Below are 26,141 nucleotides of genomic sequence, written 5' to 3' on the forward strand. Positions count from 1 at the left end.
ATGATGGATACATGCGTATTCAAAACACATGAGCTGTTAAAAGACCTACCTCGTACATAACTCACCATCAAGTAGATAAACCACAGGTCTATCAGAAGAATTTAGATAAACCATTAATATTAGAAGAAATTTCCTTCTCTAACAGAAAAACTGTCTCTGTTCACACCTTAATCCTAATATAGCTTAAAAACCCAAAGCAAAGAACTAAATCATTTCAACATGCATCAGTAGACATTCAATTACCTGAAATAGTTTTAATAAAACATGCACTTGTTAAAGTGTAGGTGTGCTATGTCTTGAAAAACAGCTTTGGATTCCATTCACATGTGCACATGTACCAACTGTAGGCAAGCCAGCAGCTTAAACATCCTCCTGGATGGCTCCCTGTGTGCTCGCACAGAATTTGCGCTTCCGCCTCAGGTGTGTCCCTGACGTACATGCTGCGGTGACAGACTGCGGTTAGAGTCAAAGATGAATCAAAGAAAGATTAAATTATCAGGTGCACAATTCAGAAAGCAACACAAAGTAGAGGAGGAGAAGAAAGAACAATATAGAGGTAAGAATCATCCCGATTGTGGACATCGTTTATGTTTTTTTTTTGTCGACATGACGTGATATGCTATCAGTACAGCTGATTTCAGACTCGTTTTATATTTTTTATTATATATGTTTATTGTTTTATATAGCTTACAATTTTGTCTGCCTGTGTGCATCTGTATACAGTCCAAAAGTTCTTGGGGATGCATGACAGTTTGCGTGTGTATGTTGGGGGGTGCCAATCTGAGATCTCGCCTAGGGCCGGCCCTTTTTGAATATGTTGGATACAGTTTGAAACATATTTTTAACATGCATCATATCAACCCTTTTGGACGATTAAAGTTTGATGTTGGAATGTATGGCGTGGTCTGCACCGCAGAAACCTCGCAGTACAGCCCGTTAAATCAAACACACCCTCTCTCACAGGCACGCTATATATCAATAGCAACTTTTTGTTGATCCCATGTGGATAAGAATTGTATCTACAGTGCATGAAGAAATTGGCCCATCATTGTTTTTCGATTAATACATAGTTTTTTTTTTATTTGGAGGCCACTCACACCACCCTACTAACACAACTACATAGGCTTCTAACTCGTGAGGCTTTTACCTAGGACCAAATTGTGGAATAAAGAGACAGAAATGGCTGCAGACAAAGGTAAACCAAGATGAGCTTTATTCACGTCATGACAAGGTCAATAGTTAATCGTATGTAGGCTGTGTGAGGACATATGGATGTTCATGCTGGCAGTTCAAGCACAAGTATTCCAGATTTTTAAGATGCATGTCAGCTGATCCTGCATTCAGAGAAAGCCAGGCGGAAACATTTCAACAACAAAAACAAAGGAAAATGTATACTGGTACTGTTCAAGCAGGTTTCCACATCTACTGATGAAATGATTTACCCATATGGGGGATATACAGCCCTGATAGCAAATTTACAGTTTATGACTCTGTGTATATACAAACATGAGGGTTAAGGCTAAAATTTTAGTCAGAGGTGTTAGTTGGATGAATTGTAACGAAATCCCTGATATCTTGCTAATGGCTGTGAGGAGGATTCTCCAGAGTGCAAAGCATGCCAAGCTGCCTAAAGAAACTTTACTGAGCACACTGGACAATGGAAGTCAATGCAACATCACCCAGATGATGAAATGAAGAGGCTGCATTCAGTCGGAACAGCTGGAAGATACCCTGCTTTCAAATAAATAAATAGCCAGATGAAGTCATGACAATGCTTAAAAAGTTTGAACTAGTACTATTACAGGCAAGTTATTTTTAATTGTGGTCAGTCAGCAAAATTACTTTGAAACAGCATTTAGAGGATACATTTTTTAATTGTTTTAATATATACTGTATTTCAGGATAACCTGATTTGACTTTTTTCTCCACTGTCATTAACAATCATGACGATCTATATTCTGTGCCTAATCCATTGGGTTTATTCTACAAGCAGATCTACTAATTTCATGCTTTACTATGCATTGTTCTGTCTGAAACCATTCAATAATGCCTCAATAGCAAAAAGAACTTATTCTCCTTTCAAACATCAAATAATTCCCTTTATATTGGCAGCATCAGCACATCATGAGCATGATTTAAAAAAAAAAATTGCATTTGCTAACTACTTAATCCAACAGTCACAATGGGTTACATTAAAACTAATATCATGACAAATCACAATCATGTTCACTTCTGGTGACATGAATGAATGAAACAAAAAACCCTAAAACTAAAGCATTTAAAGATACAATACAAAAGGTCACTAATGTATCACTTAGGCAAAACAGTTTTAGTGTGGATTATGTATCCCAAAAACAAAACAAAAACTTTTGCAGACCGATGATGGATTAAACTTAAGAAAAAACTTCACATCACCTGATACTTAAAGCATATAAAACTGTCATGGTAAGTTACTTAATTTGTCCACATAAAGTAACAAGACACATATGACTTCAAATTACTTGGCTCTGCAAAAAGTGATTCTGCTCAAATTCCTCATTTTGAGTGTAACTGACACCAGCTGTAGCCAAAGGCCATTTCATTTTAGAAAAACACTAGCATGTACATGTTCAACAGCATCATTAAACAGCCGTTCGCATCCAAAGTGTTGTTCAAAATGGAAATAGTGACGAAAAAAGGACTCAAGGACAACGAGTGAAAGAAGCCCTGTGTGATGAAATGACAACACAGACCACCAGGGCCTACATGCATTCAAAACCCCAGGAGTGCAGAGCACTAGGTTTTCTTTTTAGTAGCCTGGTGATATGGGCCCTGGTCATTATTCTCAACATGGGTCACTGCATGTAAAGGCTGATGATTTGGTTTGATACCTGAGTAACTTTACTGAGGAGGCGGCATACAGCTTAGCTCTATGCCAAAGAGTAGCTATGTTCATAGCCACACAAGAAACAAGTCATACAACAGCAGTATTTTGTGCACTATGAACACCAGCCATGGGTGACTACTTATACAGGATATAAGGGCAATGACACCATGTGAGAAAAATGAATGTTGACATTTGCCCCGTGGGGCACCACGATGGTGAGGCGAGGGCCAGCAAGCTCTTCCCAGCAGTTCCCTAATATCTTCAAACCAACTAAATACTGCCACGATATGAAATGCATTGAGTGATAAGAGACCAATCCTTCTTTGCGTCTTTCACATTGTTGCGGGGTAGAGACAGTATGTGCCAACAGATCAGCTGCTGGTAATGGCACAGCACCATTTTGTGTTGAACAGGGAACATTCTGCTTCAATTGCACATACACCATTTGAAAGTAAGGACACAGAAAGGCCACTAAATACAAGGAGATAAAGTAATAACAAGACATCCAGTGGGACACAGACAGTACCTCAGAAATAAAGGGACAGCCAATCTCCTAAATTAATCAAACATTTTGTTTTCTGAGTAGCAAAAATGATATGACTCTTTGACAGTAACAATGATGCAAAGGAATAGCAACAATGACAGTGATGAATACAATAGCAGGAGAAACAGTTGAAAGTCTGAGTGTGGTGGCATGGACAGTGGTTAGTTTTCCAGTATTCCATATGGGAGGGCATAATGAGCCCATCAGGTCCTGCTCAGCAGATCCATACAAGTCATGAAGGACAGCACATGGTAGCAGCTCAGCACACGGAAAGCCAGGTGGCACTGTACCTCATTGTATCGCTTCCTTCTCCAAAACATGGGCTATTGTCTAGTTTATTTTTCCTCTGTTGCTTATTTGTCTCAAGTTACAAATCAAACGTGTTTATTTTGTTCTTGTTTGTATTTTGATCTCCCTGGCATTTTTCACATTGCATACTTCTGGGTCCATTCTCTCGCTAATTTGTTGTACCTGTAAAACACATGCAAAGTTTAGAAGTAATGATTTAGCATAGTCAATATTTTAACTCCAAGATTATTAAATGCCAGTGTGTTACACTCACTTTTCCCTGTCAGCCTTGTATGTGTGCGCAATCTCTGGTACCAGTGGGTCATCCGGGTTCGGATCACAAAGAAGAGAGCAGATAGACAATAAAACTGCGGAGGAAGGAATCAGAAAGTTCAAATTAAAGATTGCAATAAATGGGGAAGAAACAGATACGACATTAATGAGTACAGGCCAATTTTTGTCGAACCTCCAACACTAGTACAGTGATATTTTGGATAAATATGATAGAAGGGCCAGGCAATATTAAAAAACAGTCAGTAAACACATGACCGAATAACTAGAACTGGCTATATGCTACTATTTTGTAGATATCATTTTAATCATCAAACGTACATAGTAATTTGAATGTATCCTATTTAAAATATTAAACTGAAAACAAAACAAAAGAATAATTTTATTTTAAGGTGTGAAATAATTAATCTAGCTGCTTTCAGACATGCACTGAATTATGCAGATCATCTGTATTTTCTCTAATCTAAGGAGGTCTGAACGCAAATGGTCGAGTGAGACGCTCCAGAGAGTCTAGGGATTTTATCTACCAGGCCTCCTAGTATAATGTCCGTAGATATTCAGCAAACTGCACGTAGACTTCATAGCCAATTCACTATTACCCGCAGGGCATGTCTGAAAAATTGCTCACGATACAAACCTGCTATGAACAATAAAGCAGCAACAACAAAGTCCAATCTAAAAGTAACCACTTCCCCTTGTCCCATCACGTTTAGCGAGTAGCATGAATTTCTGCCATTCATTTACTGGTTACAGAGTCAGTGCCCTTGTACTGTGCATGTCGGGTCAACATTAGACATATTTAAAAATTAAAGTCAACAGTGTTAGAAATGTCTTATTTTATCTCTTACCTTTTGATACTGTAAGTGCAGGTGACCATTGTGATCTCAGTATATCCAGACAAATACTTCCATTGCTGTTGATATTAGGATGGTAAATTTTTGTGGTGAATGCAACCTGCGACAGAACAGGAAAAGATTGTTATACTTCTCCAGTGAAGCAAATTATGCTAACAGTAAATATAAAAGACGACTATGATTGAATTTAAATGATGTGGGACATGTGATGCCACAGCAGTAGTGACACTTAAGGCATACCCTTACTCACTTTGGGTGGTTTGAAGGGATAATCTGTCGGGAAGTGGATGGTGAGGAAAAACACTCCGCCCTGATATGGGCTGTCACCCTAATTAAATAGAAATAGAAACAAGATAAGTTTTTCTACAGCCATTATGATGCATTATTCAATTGGTGTAATCTTCAGAGTAACCTACCGGTCCCATTATTGTTGCCTGCCAATGAAACACTGAGGGAGAAACAAATTTTTAGTATATATGTTGAGATGCAAACACGTCACTGTAATCTTAGAAATGTCTCTCTACATTCAGATTTGGTATTTTGGGGTTGAAGCATATGCAGATGCAGCAATTTTCTAACTACTTACAATCCTCTCCGACTGGTCCAGCAGAGCACTGCGCAGGTGGGTCCCTCTGCAGATCTGACAGTTCCTAAGAATTACACAAATATAATAAATCATCTTTGATGTACTGGTCAGTTGCAATGTTGTCACAACAGTATTCTGATAAGAAATCTTATTCATTTGAAATCAGTGCTGCAAAAAGAAATTATATTGGTGTGTGTTAGTTTTAGTAGTAAGCAGTACTGAGTGAATATAATGATGCTAGAACGTCACTCGGGACAAATAAAGTGAATGTCAAAACTATAGATCGGGAATTTATTGTATACATTTTGATATAACGTCTTGCTTTGCTACAGAAATGTCCCTTTTTTTAAACACTATCGTAACTTCAGGCTTGATATGCAATAGGATAAACACATTTGAGGAGGGGACTATAATGTCATGATCAACACTAAAATAAAGACAGGTAGCAATTACTATTCGTCCTTTCAGTGGCTGTGATGTCTGCTTTCCAATCTATATTAATGGTGGTTCATGGACAGATGATTCCATAAACGCTTTCGTCATCAGTTCAGTTTTTCCATAAGGATATCGACTATGAAGGTCACAGAGATAAACAGAATCAAATTAAATAGGTTCTATAGAAATAACAAAAGCAAAACAATAATCTTATGTGTTAAATTCCATTTAATATACCCGAAACGAATGTCAACTTTCACCAAATCCCATTACACGCTCGTCATGAAATGACAATGTGCGCAGGAGGATTGGTTTGAAAAAGACATTAAGCTTGTTATTTAACATCTCTTGATAGGGAAGCCTATCTATTCTGTTATATAAATACACACCATGGCCTGCTCCACTGCCCCATTTGCCATTCCATATATGGCAACGCTGACACCAGGGTTCAATTTTGGCAACCAGCAGGCAGCTGTCATTCAACGATTAAACCCATCATCATCAGCAACAAGGATAGAGATAACGAGTTAGCAGTTCAATAACAAACGCTGTGCACGTCCACCGAGCAAACCACAGCTCATCCTAACCTTTGCTGAATGACTGCTAGCCTAGCGCCGCACTTGGACACGGCTGATTTGGCATAAGCTAGCCACTACGGTGCTAAGTTACGTCAGGAGAAAAACGAAAACACAAATTGCACGTAAACAAGAGGCAGCTGTCACAACAACACGTCGGAGAGGTCCTTGTCGGCCTGCGTTAGTGTAGCAATGCACCAACAGGGCCAGCAGCGGCTAGCTCGTCTTTTGTCTCTGTGTTATTCTGAATATTAGCACACAAAGCCAACACGGCTCGGGGGAGGTACACAAACAGCTACACGCCACTGTTAATCTTCACCGACGCTCCAACGCTTTAAAAGCAGCTGGTTTGCGATGTGACTGACACAAAAAATAAATACACACTCACCTTCTGTATTCTTTTCAACGCCATTGCTCCTGTGGCTATGCTAGCTGGCCCGTTAGCTAACGGTTAGCACCTCACACATACAATTCGGCTTTTGTGGCCGTGCACTCTCAAGTCTCACTTCGCGTACGAGCGGGAAACCAAGTCTGACATACAGCTGGTTCGGAGCTTTTCGGTTTCTAGGTAGACGTTTGCGAGACGAAGTGTTAGAGCTTGATCTTTCTTTAGACTGACACTGAACAACCAAGGGATTTAGCCTCTTCTCTCATCGCTGCTCCTCTACGAGGTGTCTGAATGTCCAACTGCTGGGTAATATCGCGAGACTTCACGAGGAATCACAATTGCATATGTCATGGCTGTAGTCCTTAAGTAATGTATATATTTATCTATTCATATTTCTACATGATCCATTTAACATGTATTCAAATGACACGCTTTTTTTCTATGCGTGCATACAATAAACAAATAACAAACAATACATTTTTTGTCTCTTAACTGAAAGTTAAACATAGTGCCATGAATCAGGTTTGATTTTACTTGTCAGTTGCAGTATTTCATAACAGCTCTACTCTTTGCAAGGGAATCACATTCATTTTACATGAAGTAATAGTTTAAAATCTATTCATAACAAGTACAAATAAGTACATATACTGTAGGTACCGAAAAACATGTATTTCATTTTGACAGTTTTTTCACAATCCATATAACAAAAATGATGTGTACTTGAATTTGGCTATAAGTGCATGTTATATGCCATTCTAATTTAGCTTATAGTTCATGAAAGTTCAAAGGTGATTTAAAAAATATATAATTCCATTTTTAATAACAATATATAATGTTATGAAGCAAAACGCCATACCAATACTAGAAATTTTATCCCAAACCTATCCCTCTGTACTTATCACATTGTCTATCACATTCTACCTAACATAAATTAAATATATCTTTAAAAATAATTAACTCGCCATCATGATCGATACAATTCTTCACACTCATCACTGAGTGCCCTGCACTAATACCAGATTGGAAGATAATGCTCAAACAGCATACATACATACATACATACAATGGCTATAGAACTTTTAACATAATCATAGCCTGTGACCTGAACACAATGAGTGAGGCCAGGTGTCCACAAGATGTCACTGTTTGAAAAGAACAAAAACGAACGCAAACAGGATTAACATGATCAACCATGTGATATACAGCTCTGACCAGCTTTTTGGCAAGAGTCACAGTGTCATTTGTCAACCTCAGTGTTTCAGGCTCATGATCAGCTGATTCATTTAAAGAACTGTTTGTAAGTCATCTTGAAAAAGTGCATTACAATGGAGCAGCGAAGTACAATGAAGTGCATGTGTATTATTTACACGTACATAAGAATGAAGGAAAAGACTATAGGATTGTTCATTCAATACCCAATCATTGTAAAGGCATATTCATCTGAGTCAGCTGCGTGCTCCAGTTTCTGCATAGCCTTGTCTCGCAAAGACTCATGAGCTCCCCTTTATATATCTTAAACAAGGGGGAAAAAAGAGCTCTCATTATTTTAGTGGCTATGTATGAATGGGCAGCAGTGTTCATTCTTCTTAAATGGCTGATTCAGTGTCAGGTTGAGGATCCTATCGTCAGTGTGACACTGAGAGGGACCATTTTCCTTTGGAAAGCTGAGGATTCCTTCAGATAATATCTTATTGTTTGCTCATCTCTGTGCTCTCAATGACCTGCCTGTCCTCGGGGCCTGCCTGTAATCAGATTCTGCCAGCAGCAGAGGTAGCAGTTTGGGTCGTGTGCAGCAGGGGCCTTGTGCTCCGAGTTTGTGTTCTTGGAGAGGCCATTTATCAGCATGAGGTTTTCAGACACAGTCAAGCCCACACTTTGTTGGCTTGAAGCTTCAGCTCACAAAGCCTCCCACAATCGCCCTACTGTAGTTCCCTCTGATATCACATGTGTAACTGACAGAGGCGCTGGTAAGTCCCTTAGTTAGGGGGTGCATGCTACCTTGTAAACATCCGAAGCAACAAGCAAGACATGCCTTCCTTCTTTTGGGAAACCTATCAGTGACCAGTGTGGGGAATTTCCCACCTATACCCAGAAGTTGAGTTTTTAGTTACAGGCCTGGTGCCCCGAGTTCCATATTGATGTACGAGCCGAGGTGTGAAAGTGTCAGAGCTGGGATGATATGGGTGGGGGCAGAAGCTTAGCTGGCTTTCTCATGAGGAATATAGCCCATAGTGCGGTTATTTGAAACCTTGGACTTGGCCGTCAGTGATCTGTCTTTTCGGTCACATGAATCATCATCAGTTTCATTGTATAGCAGAAAGCAGTGCTCTTACTGCGGCAATTATGCTAAAGCTGTGTCTGCGCTCAAGTATTATTCTCTCTATGGTACTTTTCCCATGGTTGCCATGACGAGGCACATCTGCTCACTGCCGTTTTAAAAATCAACTTAACTGGGTCCTGCCAATGTCTGAATTATCCAATAAAAGCCCAACCAATTATTGTTGAGCACAAGCTGGGCTCCCAGTCCCCAGAGGTGTTCTACCTTGGGTCAGTGTATTAGCTTTCTGAGGGCTCTGTTGTGCAACAAAGATCCATTGTTCGCACATACTAAGAGATATTTGTTCACTCCTTGTATCAATTGTCTTGATTTGATTATACACTCAGGCAATATGTGCAAGCAGCGCTCATGTTTGCAGTGAAGTCAGCACTCTGCACAATCTTATAATTCTTGAGCTAAGCAACTGGAAAAGGGTCATTATGAATGGAGCAATCAGCGTTTCATGGCTCATTTCCTTAGCTGTGATTTGATTTTGCTTGTCAGTGCTAAGGTGGCCTTTGACCCAGAAAACCTCTGAATCATTCTTCAAATCTCCCCCGTGCTTTTGTGAGTATCACTGGGAAAGAGTGTTACAAATTTGATCAATATGTTATAGTCCATTATAAGTTTGTTTATTTCACTTCTACTTCTCATCTTCTTGAGTGTTGGACATTAAAACAAGCTGGTACGGGACTGCGTGTTTGTTTTTGGCTCATAAGATTTACATCATGAAATCATATAAACATTTACAGCTTCAAGAACGTGCTTATTAAATGGTATTACATGCACTAATTGTGGCCATGGAGAACTATCCAGCTTTTATTGGCCTAATTGCATAGCTGGTTACTGGATGTCTCATTTACACACAGGGTTGCTAGCACCAAATATTACTTTATTTTGTGTTTTATTTCAGAGCACCTTTTTCTTTTTTTAAGTGACAGGCTTTTTCCCCCCTTATGAACAGCTTTTAGCCAGGTAGTTTAAAGTATTGCTGTGCATCAGATTATAGCAAATGACATGTTTTGCTTTTAAAATCATTATTTATTCTTTATTTGGAAAAAATAAAATAATCAACATTCATACAAATGTAAATGCACCAGTCAGCTGAAAGACTAATTTTGTATTAGTAGTCCCTTTGCCAGATGTCCATGGGTATCCTGCTGTGATAGGGTTGATATACTTGAGGAAAAGAAAAAGCATCACCAAATGTGAAAACTCACATGAACCTCACACTTAACATATGTACCATATCATTTCATTCTTTCCACATATCACTAAACATTGTGGTTATATCAGAAAGAATGACTCATGAATTCTTCATCCCAAAGATGATTAATGTTTTTTTTCTTCTCTGATTATCCGAATGTAATATCTCTCCGACGAGAGCAGAGAGAGTGAGTTCAGATGCAGTCCCCCGTGTCTGCCACCTCTGATCCACCCTTATCAGATGTGCATCATGCCGAGCACAGACACAAATCACACATAGTCATAAAGAACCAGTAATCCTATGGGGTTAAGCACTTAAAGGACCAATCCCTTGGGCCTCTGTGACTCTTGTGTTGCAACACATTTCTGGCACGGTGATTGACAGCTCAGGAAACTGTTTTACAGTGCTGCTCTTGCAATGAGTAGCCCCCAGAGCGTAGGTAATAACCAGTCTGGAGTGTTGACTAATACATTTAGCGGCGACTCTCCGCAATCAAATGTGTTCCAGCTGTTTGAGTTCTGATGACAAATTCAGGTTTTCCCAGTTTGCTGAGCTTCCTTGAGAGACAAAGGAAGGATTTCCTCTGAAACAGACAGGCAGTGGCAGCACCAACAAATGGCCTGGTACTGTTATCAAATAGAAAGTCTGACTAAATATAAATATAATATAAATCATCTGCAGCCTGCATGTGTCAGTGCAGAAACGAAGCAGAGAAGGCGACAGCTGACACATTGTTGTCTACAGGATGTCTCCTTGGACATTGACAAAGATTCATAGACCAAAAGAGGTAAAAAAAAAAAAGCTGCATCATATGATCATAGATTTTGACTTCGATGAAAGCAAAATATCCTTTTTAGCAACCACCAAACACATGCAAGCACTCATGGGAGATTTGAAAAGCCTGTGACAGTTGCTACGTGGTTCAGAAGCTGCCACCTGTTGTTTGACAGGCTTTTACTCTGCGGAGGTGTGCACTGTGTGTGATTGTGTGTGAAAGTAAGTGACTGGGACATCGGGGGGGGGCTGTCCATCCTGCTGCACAATAAACAGTTTGTTTCCCAGGAGCACCCCTCATGTTCCTGTTGTTGGCTCCATCGGCGCTCACTGGGAAACGTCCTGGTCTCTATTGTCCGGGAGGTCAGGGGGTCACAGGATGCTCCTAAAGGCCCAAAAGGGGAGGTAAGAGGTTGGATAGTGAGGCGAGATAAAGAGCCAACCCCCACCTCCTCCCACCACGCAACCCTTCAAAAACAAAACGTTAAAATTGCTTCTTTTTCTCTGTCTCTTCTCACACCGTTTTTCGCTGGAAGCCCCAGTCGTTGTTAAGAGTTTCAGGAAGTGGAATCAGGACAACGCACAGACTGACTATTTCTTATTGAACATCCTGATTGCCTTCAGTACATGTGTAGTGCTCTGTTCCTTGCTTGCGTTCTTTGCATATCTTTAATGGAAGCTGTGGTCCACAAGCTTTCCCATACAAAATTGGGAAATTCAATCTAAGTAGCTAACAGAGGGTAAGGCACATCATTAAAAAAAAAAAAAAAAGGCCAAGAAAGGAGTGGTTGTATTGTACGATTTTCCCTACACTAGTGTTATACTTGAACCACAGGAGCTGAGAAACAGATACATGCCTCTGACTGCAGTGACCTTTTTAAACAGGATAGCACATAAACAACCACGTAAATGCAGTTTTTGGCGGCACAATTAAATATATCACCCTAGAACAGCAGACGTTTATGACGGTTAAACAGAAACACCATGCTTTCATAATGGAAACTTGTTGCACCTCTCCTGAGGCTATTACTAACTGACAGCAGCGGCCGAGGTGTAAATCAGTTTAAGTTCTTGTGTCTGAGGGAAAACAGCATCCACACAACATTTCTTGTGAAGATTATTCTGAATGTTTTTGAGAAATAGTCTTATTTCTTTTATTGCGCTTGAACCAAGAGCTGTAAGGGGCCTGCAGACCGTCCCAGTCTGTGCCTCAGTGTGCTGGAGAAATGGGATGAGGAGACATCCTATTCTCTAGACGTTCACAGGGACACTCATTTATCATTTTTACGGCGCAAACTTAGCAGCAGCTTTGAACAATATTCCAGATGTTTGTTGTTTGGCATTTTATCAGCTGTTTTCTAATGGATTGCGATGAAAAGGCTTCATATTTGTATCTGTCGCCAAATTGATTTAATTTAATTTCAGGCATGTGTTTGTCACATTTGATGCATATTTTAAACTTTTAACTGACAGAGTAAACATTTCTAATTTATCGCACACTCATATGTTAAAAGGACTATTTCTTTCTGACTGTTATTACAAGAGTTGAATAAGTATTGAAAACCTTTGCCGAAGTAAACCTGACAGTGTAAATATACTCCAATAAACTACAAGTACAGAAGTCACACTACACACACACACAAGTGATGGAGCAGAAGTTTCAACAGTATAATGTAACATAACATGGAAGCGCTCAAATAAAATCAGCTGAATGTCCTTAGTTACATTCCACTGCTCCATAATTGTGTGTTTTCATTATTCTCAGGCTTGTTATTGTACGTGTGAAGACTTGTAGTGTCTCGCGTAAGATGAGCCATTAATAGAGGTAATATGAGAGACAATAGGTGCAGCACATGGCCATCCTCATTTTTCAACCACAGGCATTTATGAATATAATGCTCACAGTGTTAGTTACATGTTATGTATCCTCCTCTAGGCCTGACCCTCACCTCATCCTGCCCCTTCATATCAGGTTAGTAGCCTCACTTGAGGAGGGACGTGACAGCTGGAAATGGTTTGAGGCTCTCTGGATAGTTTGTTTTCAGACCACGCTGCAGGGAATGGATGAGAGACACGTGTAGGTTAGCCTTTGGCTAATGCGCCTCATGGTGATAACACTCTTTCTGTGCATGATATCACTGTCAAAAAATCTGCACGGCTGCACACTTAGTTGGTTCTTAGTGTTCTCTGTGAGCATGACGAGCAGATCAGAGCCGTCCAGGTATCCCACGAATGTGTCACTGTCTGAGTTAATCAGACGCGTCTGTGTTTTGAGCACTTTGACCTGTTGGGGATTCATTTCCTGGCCCGTTGTGTTTCTAAGTCTGCAGTTGGGGTTCTGGCATAATTTGCGTTCTCACTTCCCAATCCTTCTCAGATGGTGGGGTGCTTTTCGTCGCTTTATGACCAAATAAATCTGGCTGGTGCCAAATGGGGGGAAAAATGGGATTAAAATTCCCCCTTTCGCTGTCTTGAGGAGCCCAGCTGCACTGCACTGTTTGTTTTCCACTGCGAGGTGCAGCTGCAGAGGCGAGCATTATGGAGAGGTGGGCCAAAGCAAAAAACAGAAATGAATTATTTTTATTGGCACGCACCTTCCTATTCGCTGAGTGATAATTGTACAGTGGAATTAGAAGGCAACAGAACAACAGTCTGGTTCAGATATTGTTAATGTGGTTAAACATGCTTTACTTGTAATACTGACCTCATACACAGCGGCTTTTTTTCTCACAGCTTAATTCCCATCACACAGCATAAATAGTGAGAATACTGAGAATGATAATAACTTGAACGGCGGAGAGGTGGTGTAAACTGTGCAGAGCAACATGTGCAGCAGTTCAGTTGTGCAGTATACAGACGCTTTTTTAACAACCACAGAGGAGTGGCCAGACATTCACACACATAAGGAATGAGCTGCAGACACAGAGAGAGAGAGAGAGAGAGAGAGAGAGAGAGAGAGGGGTTTTGTTGCACCAACGGATACCACAGGAAGAAATGTGGTGCAGCAGGTAAGACTGTGTGTCTTACCTGCTGTGAGTGTCTGTGAGTCATATTATCCGGGCAATAGCACCACTCAGTTAATTCTCTCTTAATGCTCTCCGATGTAAATGAGTGGCAGGTTCACTCTCTCATCTGAGTGCAATCACTAGGCATCTGCCCCGACCTCAGAGAAAAGTTCACCAAAGAAAAGAGGGAGGTGTTTTTATCTTTTTTTGCTCTTTTCTCAATTATCCACCCTGTCTCCTGTCATTTCCCTCGAAGTGCTTTCTATCCTCCACAATCATCTCAATTTTCACTTCTTAGAGTTTTAGATGTGTCTGATCAGCGTGACTCTGGTCCTGCCCGGCACATCAATTTACTAACAGCAAAATACAGCGCCTATTTCCCCCCCTGCACTAATGACAGCATTCAACAAACCAGGAAAATGCATCTGTAGTTTCCACACAGTGTATTTACTATGTTTCACTTGTAAAAAAAAGAAAAAACGGCAAAAATTTCATCCCAAATTAGGGCTAGCCCTTACAAATGATATACTCTAATTGATATCTATCATTTTAAATGTCGGATATATGTTGGCTCTCATTTTCCTCATCACCAATGGGGAAACAAATCAAGTAAAATGGTATAGACGTTGATAGACACCCAAAAGAGCAACATGACCTGTTAATCACTATACATACTGTTCTTCTCCACGGCAACCCCTCGCTTCCTGTGTCTGTGCACACACCCCACCAGATGTGCATGTTCCAGTATGAGGCAATCACCAGCAGAGGGTTGTGCAGTAATTCTATGGAGGAGAATTTTCACTGACCAACACATAAAGATGATGGTTTTCAGACTGTGTGCATTGTTCTGACGCACTGTGTGCTGCACACTCTCATCGTATTACCAGAGACAGGAAAAAAACAACTCAAAAGGCCACTAATAATAAGTCATCCATGTGAAAATCAAAAGCCCTCGTGGACTGGGAATAAGTTTATCTTCTCCTGTGGATACACGCTGACAAAACCAGCAAGGACGCTAAAAATATGCAAAAGACTTGTGGTGCAGTTTCCCAAGGCCAGAGAAGGGAAATAGACTGACAGTTTCTCCCTGACCCCTTAACTGCCCCCCTGTAACCTCCTAACAACCCCCACGGGGGATCCTGTCTCTATGTGTAAAACAGACAGTCAGAAAGCATCCTGGAAACTCTAGAGCCACAAAAACAAGAGGGCGTGAGGAAGTCCAATAAGCTTGTATGTAGAGGGCTCAGTCGGGAGATAATCTCGAGGCCACACAGACCAGGCGCCAAGCCTATAGAGCCCAAAAGCTCTGTGGCGCAGCCGAGCAGCGTGATCATTGTTGTCTTTGGAAAGTAAGCAGATTCAGTGAGGCCAGTGGTGAGAAAGCCACCTCTCTTCTTGAGTGTCTGCTCCAGACCCTGTTGTTGACGTCCTGGGCAGGTGCAGCTGCTCTCTACAACTGCATCAAGTAGAAGCCCCTTGACACACAAACACACACAAACACAAACACACACATGCACTTGGGGCAAGAGCTTGGATGTCACAAGACAGGGTTATATGGACAAAGACAAATCTACCATTTTCTTTAATATCTCAGCAACAATCAGCGAGGCACTGCTGAGTTAACACAGGGCCCACAGAGATGAAAACAATGGCTGGATTCTTCTGGCTTGAAGATGGCTATGGGAAATGGCAGGGATGCCAGGGCTGATAAGTGACTGAGGGGCTCAAGTTACTTCCAGCTGTCTGCAGCCGTGCATGCCTCAGCGGAACGTACGGTTCACGCATAATGCAAACCATTTCATTTGCGTAATGCTCATAAAACAAAACCCCCTCAAAAAACTGCGGACATATTAAATAAAGTCAACAGCCTCTCACTTGGACAGGGTTTACATCACAGAAAAGAATCCCCAGTCCTCGGAGGAGCGGCGCAATGCGTCCTCAGCTGAGAAAACACAGACGGTTGAAGACTGTGACCTTGTGAGCATTAATGTTAACTGGATCAATAAAACCAGGCAACAGCAGAGCGCCTGGATGCAGCATCTGGAAAGAGTCTGACTGATGCTTTGGGGACAGGAGTCAGCCACAGAGCCGTACACAGTAAACGGTGTCCATGAGGACCTGTTGGCATTGTTAGCTGGGCTTCTTTTTTCCCCTCCACCATAAAACACAGACTTCCATATAGACAGAGAAATAAAAAGTATATTAGTCTTCTTGTAATTAAAATAACGAGACATTAAAGTTAATATAAAATCAGGCCAGTAAAAGATTAACAGTGTTTAATACAGACTGTGTTTTTTGTGCTGGACTACACTGAACACTAGTGCCACATTGCATTAGCATCACCTCAGTACCAGTGAGGGCCCCTTCTTGTCCATTTGGAAAATATAAGTACATTTTCAAGCTGCACTCCAAAGGGAGAGTGCTTTTGGCAGGCTTTGAAGTTCACAAAAATAATGCTCCTTAAAAGCATCCTCTGCGATACAGAAAAACATGGACATGTATTTCAGTCAAGAGGCCTGAGTGAGAACTTCTTAACAAGGATGTAAATCCGCAGTGGAAGACTCAGACGTGTTTGATGTCTTTTAAGTCTCATAATGTTTTATCCTTTGCACAAGCAGCATTGATTTGCTTTATGGAGTAATATTCAGTCATTTCACGGAGACGTGTCAAGGCAGACTTTATATCATTGAATTCATTTTGTCACATTTTTTAATTTTATCATTTAATTTAAGAAATGTAATGATTTTTTTCTCCTCCTGCAGATGAACTCCTTCTTGTCTCAAAACCTGCAGGACCCTTCTGGAAAAAGGATACGACAAACGCAAAAGAACACCAGAGAGAAGGAGAAAGGCAGGAATAAAACTTTGCAACCGTCTTTTAGTTTCCCTTCTCTGCACAGTTTAGTGATTCAGTTACACCCTTTAGGCAGTAAAAACTGTCATCTAATCATATCCTCACACAGTCTTAAATGCCACATACGCCCATACCAGCCTGGAAAGGGGACCTTTCTGCGGATTAAAACGGATATGAGGTTATTTTTGTGAGATCCACGATTGCGTGCGGCACTCCCATCCATACTTAGTGTGATGACTGAGGAGTTGAGGTAATATAGCAGAGTGGTGATGCAAACGAGTCGCAGGGGCTCGTCATCTGCATTGCATCCTGCTGTACGGTGCGAGAGACAAATGCTTTGTTTTTGATCTTTTGAATCTGTTGATCCTTCTGTGATGTCAGGGAGAAAGTTGACACATGAGGAAATGCATCTTGGGATGTTTTAGAAGAATGTGGACAATGGATAAAAAAAAAAGTAGAGGTGGGACCATATGTTTTTCTATTTAAAAACTGGATTGCTGTTTGTTTAATGGCTAAACCTTTGCCAAGGTCCAAAACACCACTTAAAATCCTAAAAGCTGCATCAAATTTCACACACAAATCAGTTCCCTAAATATGGCAGATTTTTTGAAATAATGCTAATACACTTTATTTGCATAGCATCTTTCATGAAATGCAGTTCAAAGTTATTAACATACTCTATTAATCAAAAATAAAAAAATGTTAATAAAAATGGGCAAATTGAATGATACAAGAAACAGATTTTTTTATGTAACAAGTAATTAACATGACATTCAAAAGGGAAATGTTATTAAATTAAAAAATAAAACAATTCGAATTAAAAAATGCATAAAAACATAAAACAACAATAGTTATAAAAGTGCTTGAGTGCCGACAAGTTTACAGTTGCTTGCTGAACTAGCTTCTTTGAAATCTTCATCCAGATCCTGACTTATTCCTTGGGAAACTTATAGAAAGTGAAAAAACATTCCTAGATCCGGATCCACAACAAAATTGAATAGGTCCTTCTCTGAACCATACCCAATCCTCCCAGCCTATTTTTGTGGAAATCCATTCTGTCGTTTTTTTGTAATTTTGTTCACAAACCAATAAACAAATGGAAATAGGAGACACGATAACCTCCTTGGTGAAGCTAATGGAGCATGTTATGTGAATAGGAGCATTGCAGATTTTGAGAAAGAGACCCATCTGTTACAAATCATCTAGATACGTTTTGCCCAATTTCTTTTTGCTCCGTCTACCAACATGTGAGAGGTACAAAAAACAAATGGAGACGTTGTGGAGGGCCCTCTGGATTAATGAAGGAGCATGATCAGGGTACACTTCAAAAACAATCAAGTGAAACCTAAATCTCCTGAAGTGAGATGGATGGAAGCAGCAGTAGCACATTGTGTGATCTGACATGTCCTCCACACACTTTAACAAGTATTATTAGAGAGCTTGACAGGGAGGGTTTGGCCTGGCAAGACATGTTGGAAGCACTGCAGCAGATCAGAGGGAAGACGAGGGAACTGCTTTAACACCTCGGAAACAGTGGGGCGAGGAACGTGACAAGGAGATGGGAATTACTGCTGAATTAAGCACCACTTTGATTGGAAACTGATTGACCGATGGTTGGCAAAACATGAAAGGATGACCTTGAATTCTCCAAAGCGAGTATGGATTGGCACGCAGCATCGCTCCCTCTCTCTCTCTCTCTCCTCCCTCGCCTGCTTTCTTTCCCCAACTCTCGCTTCCCGTAAGTCACACACATATACACGTACACACATGCACACACACGCGTGCACCCTGACAGGAACACACATCACATGCAGAGGCACACACATGTACATTGACACACAGTAGCGCTCCAGCTCTGCGCTTTTTCCCCCCTCTTATAGCGAGAGGGGGGAAATGAACACACAGGCACGTACGACAAGCCAGAGTTGAGAGAGCAACTTCAAAGTAAGGCAGATGCAGGGACAGCATCCTCTGAATAAATTTTCTGGCCACCAGTCGATCTGCCCCCAGGCTAAGATTGTGGTTGTTCGCATCTCTCGTGACCCCTCATCAACTCCCAGTTACAACCAATCCTGCTCTAACAAGGCAGTCATGGGGAGTATATGGAGGGATACCAGTGGTACTGTAAAGAAGGAGATATATTTCTGTCGCAGGTGTTCAGAAATACATTTTTCCGCATACATTTGATTGGGAGATTTTCCACAAAAAATAAAATAAACAGTGTGCTGCTGGCTTGATGAATAAATCAGTGTAAATAATAATATTAATAACAACATCTTTATTGATAGAACACCTTTCAACCACAGTTACAAGGTGCTTGACATGTTAAAAATGTAGAATGAATGGCAAATAATAAGAAATAGTGAACAAACAATAAGAAATCATTAAAAGCAAATAGAAGCAAATCAAAATGAAACTTTACAAAATAATTAAAACAGCTTTGTACCAACGTAAAAAATCCTACATATTGAATCTAGCAGTCAGAAAATGTATTTGTCAAAACATAAATTAAACTTTCCAATCAGAACTAAGCGTGACCATTTAATGTTTTGACAATATCCATCTTCTTTTTGCCCTGCTGTCTAATTTTACAATAAAAACTCCTCAGGGACAGTTTCATTTTCTTATTTTCTTTATCACACAGGTGTCATATGTTGCAGGTTACTGTGAACAAGACTCCCTCTGCATGCCAGTGGTGCTTCGTGGCACGCTGCAGAAAGTTAGGCATGTGTGAGAAACGTCAGTGTTCAGGACATGTTTCTGTTCAGAAAAACTGCTTATGCATGTCATTATTCTTCTTCCCGTGTTGACTTGTTTTAATATTTGATTTCTGTATTAATCTTTTATAAGGCTGTGCTACATGAGCACAGAATGATTGTAATTGCACCTGCTGGGACATGCAGAGTCTATTACATGTGTGACATGTGATATATTATGGTGAAAATCTGTTGTATTTTCATGGGTTTTGTGTTATTTAATTCAGGGTATGGAAAAATATGTTGGAGTTTGGAACCAAAGCAAAGGGTTGCATCATAAATGTGGATGAAGAAATAATACAAACTAGTCCGTGCATCTTTTGGGGGATGCACTGTTCCATTCTCTGTACAGAGTAGCCCAGAAAAACAATGATGTGCAGCCCTGAGGGCAAATATTCACCTGTGTGTGTGTGTGAGTGCACGTGTGTTTGTGTGTGTGCACGTGTGTGTATGTTTGTGTGTGTGTGTATGAGTGTGTGTGTATATGCAAGTGCAAACAAGTATATTTATGTGTGAATACAAATACACACAATGTCGCGCACACACACACACACACACACACACAAACACCTTGGAGGAGAGGGGATCTAATGAGGCCCGTGGAGACACAGCAGAATTGTCAGTCAACCCTCTGCTTGCTGACATGCAGTCGACAGCATCAGCGACTTCTTTTCTCGAGCCTGTCGACTTGCATCAGAAGTTCAGAGAAGTCTGAGGTCCGGTGGATTTGGACTGAGAGAGACGAAGACAGGAGGAGGAAAGTAACTTTTCCAAAAGAATAAAAACTTATCAGCAAACTTAGGTGAGGTACAACTTGGAAAACGTTGCGAGTCTCAATGGTAAAATGTTCTTTCAATGCATTTGAAAACATGCAGTGATTCAGATGTATATGGAGGTTATTCCACAGAGAAAAAGAGAGAGAGAGAGAGAGAGAGAGAGAGAGAGAGAGACAGAGAGAGAGAGAGAGAGAGGGGGAAAAGCTGCAACCACTTCCCTTGTTCTTCCAGGCTGCTTGCAAAAGCAGGCCTCCAATCCTGTTCTTCAAATCAACAAAGGGGCCAGAGGCAGAGAGTGAGAGAGAGAGAGAGAGAGAGAGAGAGAGAGAGAGAGAGAGAGAGAGAGAGAGAAAAGTGCAACAGGCTTGTCCTGGGTGTTCAGGGGCGTGTTGCCTCACTCCCTGTCATGCCTATAGTTGTGCCATAATAGGCCATGCTTATCCCAGGTGTTATTGAGCTTTATCTTTCCCAGTGTATTGTTTCACGACATGCAGACATGCAATTTACATGGCAGTGTATAATTAGGACTTTCTCACTGGCCTGTCATTTTCACACAGACAGAGGCAGTGTGGTCTCTGTGGCTGCTCTCACCACATCGTCCATTTTTATCTGAATTTAAATGTACTTAAAACATAATTAGGGAAACACATCATTCGTGCATATTCTCATATGTTGATTTCAACATTTCAACATTGTCAGGTAGTCCATAAAGGGGCCACAATTTACATAGAAGGGGCAATAAAGACCCTTTTCCTCTGGTCAAAAAACCCACAAACACCCACTTACATCTGGCTTTTGTCTGCAATGGGGATTGATTCAATCAGGGATTCACTCCAGGTTCAAATTACTCTGCATTAGACAAATGTTTTTTACCGGCTCTGCGTCCGTTGAGCAGTGAGGGAAACAAGACACCTGGGTGAATGCATTAATTTGGCAAGACAGCGACAAGAGAGTCTCGGTTGATGCGTTTGTGATTTCGAACAGACCCACCAGTTCATCCTCTTATTTTAGGGGGTTGAAAAAATTGCATTTACACACAAATGTTGGTGTAAAAGCTGTAAGGTTCGTTAAGCTTTATAAATGCCAAACAACTTTGAATAAATGTAGAAAATTATTCCCTGTTAGTTTTAAAAAAGAATATTGACACGACAGGGAAACTTCAAAGGGCCTATCAGAGTTCAACTGGGGCCAGCGGCCCCCTCGTCCAATTCATTGAACCGCCCCTGGATTCAATTATATTTGATGAACATCTATAAATGTTCATAAATTAATAAAATATTTATTAATATGTTTATTATCGTTCTTATTATTACTGTTATAATTGTTGTTGTTGCTGTTGTAAATAAGCATTATAATAACTATAGTGAAACGATAATAATAAAAAGATGTAGTGCGGGGGTTTGAGGGTTAAGACTGGGGCTGGTCTCCACGCTGGTGAATGAAGTGTCGGTTTTCAGCTCTAACTCCGCCCCTGGTCGGACGGGCTGCGCTTTTTCTTCCACTTGAACGACCAAGTAGTTTTTCAGGGCGCATTCCCCGGCAGCGATGTGGAAGGAGAGGGCGACCACGTTCACCTGAAACATTTCACACTTACCTATCGCATCGGCTTTTGTTCCTCAGTTCGTTTCTTCTTTTATCCAGTTCACGAGCTTGTTGCAGGAAAAACAACTTGTGGGAAGAAAACACGCGCGAGAGAAGTGAAGACGACTGAGCTGCAGCCCGTGGCCGTTTTTTCCCCCCCGTCCTCTTTCTGTTTTCTACTCGAGCCATTGTTTGGATATTGGGAGATGAAATCGGACGTGTTTCTTCTTCCTTTAGCAGTCGCCTGGACTTGAGTTGTATTTGTTGAGGTCACTTGGATCTGTAAGGGGAGAGAGAAAGTACCCCCCACCCCCCTCCATTCCTGAGCAGCAGCAGCAGCAACAAACACGGGGGCCACAAGTTGTCCGCAAGCTGCGGAGGAGGAGGCGAAACTTTGCCAAGTTTGCGCTGCGCATCCGGCCACCGTCGCCATAATTATCCATCGATATTTTTCCCATCCGCGCGCGTGTCGCAACTTTAAACTGTGGATTATTGTTGTCGCGAGGCTCGCCATGGACCACGGCGCCGCGTTCAGGGGATGAGAAGGGAGTTTCGAAACATGAACAGCGCCTTGTAGTTTTGGTGCGACTCGCTCCGGTGGCGCGTTTGGACTACGCTCGTCCGAGACGCTATATACGTATAATAGAAGTGAATAGGTGCTGAGCCTTGCTGTTTCCCCCTGTGTGATCCTTCATCCACTGCTGTGCCAACATGCCACAGCTTAACGGAGGCGGCGGGGACGACCTGGGGGCCAACGACGAGATGATCTCGTTTAAAGACGAAGGGGAGCAGGAGGAGAAGATCTCCGAGAATGTGTCCGCGGAGAGGGACCTGGATGATGTGAAGTCCTCCCTGGTGAACGAGTCGGAAAACAACAGCAGCTCGTCAGACTCGGAGGTAAGAAGACCCCCGTGCAACAGCATGCACACATGTTCTCCAGCCCGTCCAATGCAAAGGGGTGTGATTTTTTAATGCTGCTGCAAAGTTTCAATATAGTTTTTCTTCCCCATGCGCGTGTGTGTGTTTTCTCCGTGTCAGCAAGCAGAGAGGCGCCCCCAAACCAGAGTGGACTCAGACAGTTATGAGAAAACAAGAGACTACTTCAGTGAAGGTAAAAACTAATAAAAACACCCTCGGTACTTTCCGCGCCGGAGCTGGTGATTGTGCCACTTTCAGTGCCTGCATTAACCATGACTCTCCTTATTTTCTGTACACCCCTGTAGCACTGAGGAGGCAGCAAGATGGAGGCTTTTTTAAGAGTCCTCACTATCCTGGCTACCCGTTCCTCATGATCCCAGACCTCTCCAACCCCTACCTATCCAACGGCGCGCTGTCCCCCAGTGCCAGAACAGTAAGTGTGGCTGTGGATGTTTCTTTATCCTCTTTACATTGCACTCAGCGCGACGGGAGGAGGGAAAAAAAGTTTGGCCGTGCGTAAAAGTTCCTTGCACACTGACACACCGCCATATTCCCTCCGAGTGGCCTCTCAAGGAGTACTAACTACTTCTTTGTTCTTTTTTTGAGGGGGGATATAAATTTCTCTGTGCCACCCAGCCCTCCACCCAGGGCCTGCATTTGACAACTTCTCATTCGGCTCAAAGTTCACACACATCAGTCATTCTAAAGGGATTAATGGCAATTTCTCAGTGAAAACACCCTGCGCTGCTCTCACTGGATCTCATAATTACAGTCCTTATTGTGACCTCGCCTTTGCTAAAGCTCATTTTATCTCATGTGCTGACAGATATTTTGCTGGTGTTATTGTGAGATGTCCATTAGAGGGGCAAGGTATTATTTTCAAGTTTCCCACTGTGATCCCTTTCCTAAAGTAGGTGTATTCCTTTAGTTCGCAGCTTGGCGTATTTTTAGGCTTTGTGCACACATTTTTTAGAAACAAGACGTTCATATCCTGCAGTAACATCAATGTAATACCTCGCTTTGACTCATATGGGAGGCACTTCACCACAGTATTAAGGCTGACAGTCCCATGTGAGTGTTGTTGATGCACAACTTGCTGCATGACCCCAGTTGTTCATTTGGTTGTGTAAGGCCTCAGACCATTCACATGCATGTTTTTTTTTCTTTTTCTTTTGCTGCTGCCGCTGTGCAGTATGTTCTTTCCAGAGAAAAGTGTTTTCTAGTTAGAAATATCACGTTTGACATGGCTTACAGCTAGTGAAGAGCTGGGAGTGACCATCATTTCACACCAGTTAGCAATGAAGTCGCACAAAAACTTTCATTGTGATAAAATCCCATTCTATGGTCAAAGAACATGTCAGAGGAAGTGACGACGGAGAAGAAGAAAAAAACACAACGCACTTTAAACAATTCAACCCACCACTGCTTGGGAGCGTAGCCCATTCAGTACAGTTTAAATGGGACTGTGCAAACTTCCTTATAATAATCCCTGCTGGAGAGCAGAGTTCCTCCGAGCTCGTCCATCCCCCAATGCTTGCCCCCCCCCCCCCCCCCCCCCCCAAAAAAAACAAACAAAAAAAGTACTTTCGTTAAGGCCTGGGAGGCATCTGACTGAAAAGACCACCCCCTCCTATTTTGTCTGTCTCCTTTTCAGTGTTCCATGCCCACTCCCCTCTCCTCCCTGTATCTTCCATTCAATTAGAAAGGCGTTAGTTGACCATTGTTATTCTGAGCAGCCGTGATGGCTTCATTGGAGGTCTCCATTGGAGCTCATTAACTAAATGGCCACTCTGCTCACTCTAGGGGATAAATACCCCCCGTGTGCATGGTCTACCTCCATGCTTCTGAGTACTTATTTTTTAGGAATAATATATTTCCCCCTCATTATATTTACTATATTTTTATTTCTGAAAACTTTTGTTGACATAATAAGGAAAAACCCTAATAGTTAAACTATTAATTGATGTACTAAATAAAGCTACTAACAAACCCATTTAATAGTCTGGTATTTGGTTTGTCTGGTAATTGAGTGGATTTTTTATCGCTCTATTACTTTATCTCTGCTTTGTTTTGACTTGTATCAGTCCTATGGAACCCTCTTGTTACCTTGTGTTTCTTGTCCAGCAAAACAAAAGCTGCAAATCAAAACGGCTGTTCTGGTTCCTCGTGACAAAGTAGCAAATAATTGGAGAGGATTTAAAATTTGAAGGTATAATCCTCCATGTTATGGAAGAAGAAATGAGGTCAATGGGACAGAGTGAGCTGGCTGTGTCAATCATCGCCGTGGCAGAAAACAAGCAGGCAGACAATGGCTGGCATACTTAGCAGATGTCTGAAGGTCCCTACATTGCCCTGTGCTCGCGGCTTAGTGTGAATGCAGTGCATTTGATCGATGAGAGGATTGTTTCAGTGCCTGCTAAGGCTCAAAGTCAGGGGTTGGTTTGTTTACACCTGTGGATAAAGTTGAATGCAGTCGGATATACTGGATGATATTTACAAGTGGCTTGCCCCCACGTCAGGCCAATGACTTAGTGTCACTAATGAGCTCGGCAGTTGAGCATGCAGTATTGTCCTCTAGGATATATGCTGATGAGCTTGTGAGATAAAACTTGCCCACAGGGTGAACTAATTAGTGTTGCCACCTCTCTTGGTCTTTAAATAAGATTTATTTGTCTTTGAAAGCTTTGCTGTTACTGACAGATTTGCTTTATCACTGGTGTGGATTGAGGTTGTACGCGTGCTGCACGAGACAGTATATTCCAAATGACACATTTTTTGCCGATTAAATAGAAATTTAAATTTAGGACTAAAAATAAAATACTACTGAAAGTTATGCAAAATTAAATCAGGATCCCAGCATGTCTGCAGGGACACATCAGTTTGCGAAATGTGGCTAACGTTAGCAGTGCTAGCAGCAGTAGCCCTCCTAAATTTCAGGCGAACATCAAGATGCAAATTAATTTGACATGCCTACACACCACCTTATTTTCTTTTTCTAGATATAAAAACTTATAAACTTTGCTGTTATTTTACGAGATGCCATCTTTCATCAGTTTCTAACTAGCTAGTTTTCATTATTCTAAATTGCGCGTGGAGAGAAGGGATTTCTGCAACTCCTTCTAGTGTC

At 41.4% G+C, this 26,141-nt stretch overlaps 2 protein-coding genes across 3 annotated transcripts in view; one reads left to right on the forward strand and one right to left on the reverse strand.

Annotated features, from left to right (window-relative positions):
• Positions 1–1,196: 1,196 nt before the first annotated feature.
• On the reverse strand, positions 1,197–7,125 carry ube2d4 (ubiquitin-conjugating enzyme E2D 4 (putative)). Its single transcript, XM_062382641.1, has 7 exons — positions 6,828–7,125; positions 5,430–5,493; positions 5,260–5,291; positions 5,094–5,171; positions 4,838–4,943; positions 3,973–4,066; positions 1,197–3,881 (listed from the first exon to the last, which is right to left on the reverse strand). Exons 1-7 carry the CDS (start codon positions 6,849–6,851, stop codon positions 3,836–3,838), a joined length of 444 nt encoding a protein of 147 aa, XP_062238625.1. The 5' UTR covers positions 6,852–7,125; the 3' UTR covers positions 1,197–3,835.
• Positions 7,126–22,036: 14,911 nt separating this feature from the next.
• tcf7l1b (transcription factor 7 like 1b) overlaps positions 22,037–26,141 on the forward strand; it is a 33,038-nt gene continuing 28,933 nt past the window's right edge. For both annotated transcript variants that reach the window (XM_062384778.1, XM_062384779.1), the window contains exons 1-3: positions 22,037–22,993; positions 23,135–23,207; positions 23,320–23,447. In XM_062384778.1, the coding sequence (XP_062240762.1) occupies positions 22,808–22,993; positions 23,135–23,207; positions 23,320–23,447 (387 nt within the window). In that variant the 5' untranslated portion in view covers positions 22,037–22,807. The remainder of the gene's footprint in view (positions 22,994–23,134; positions 23,208–23,319; positions 23,448–26,141) is intronic.

Source organism: Platichthys flesus, chromosome 3 (assembly GCF_949316205.1).
Source record: "Platichthys flesus chromosome 3, fPlaFle2.1, whole genome shotgun sequence".
Classification (NCBI taxonomy): Eukaryota; Metazoa; Chordata; class Actinopteri; order Pleuronectiformes; family Pleuronectidae; genus Platichthys; species Platichthys flesus.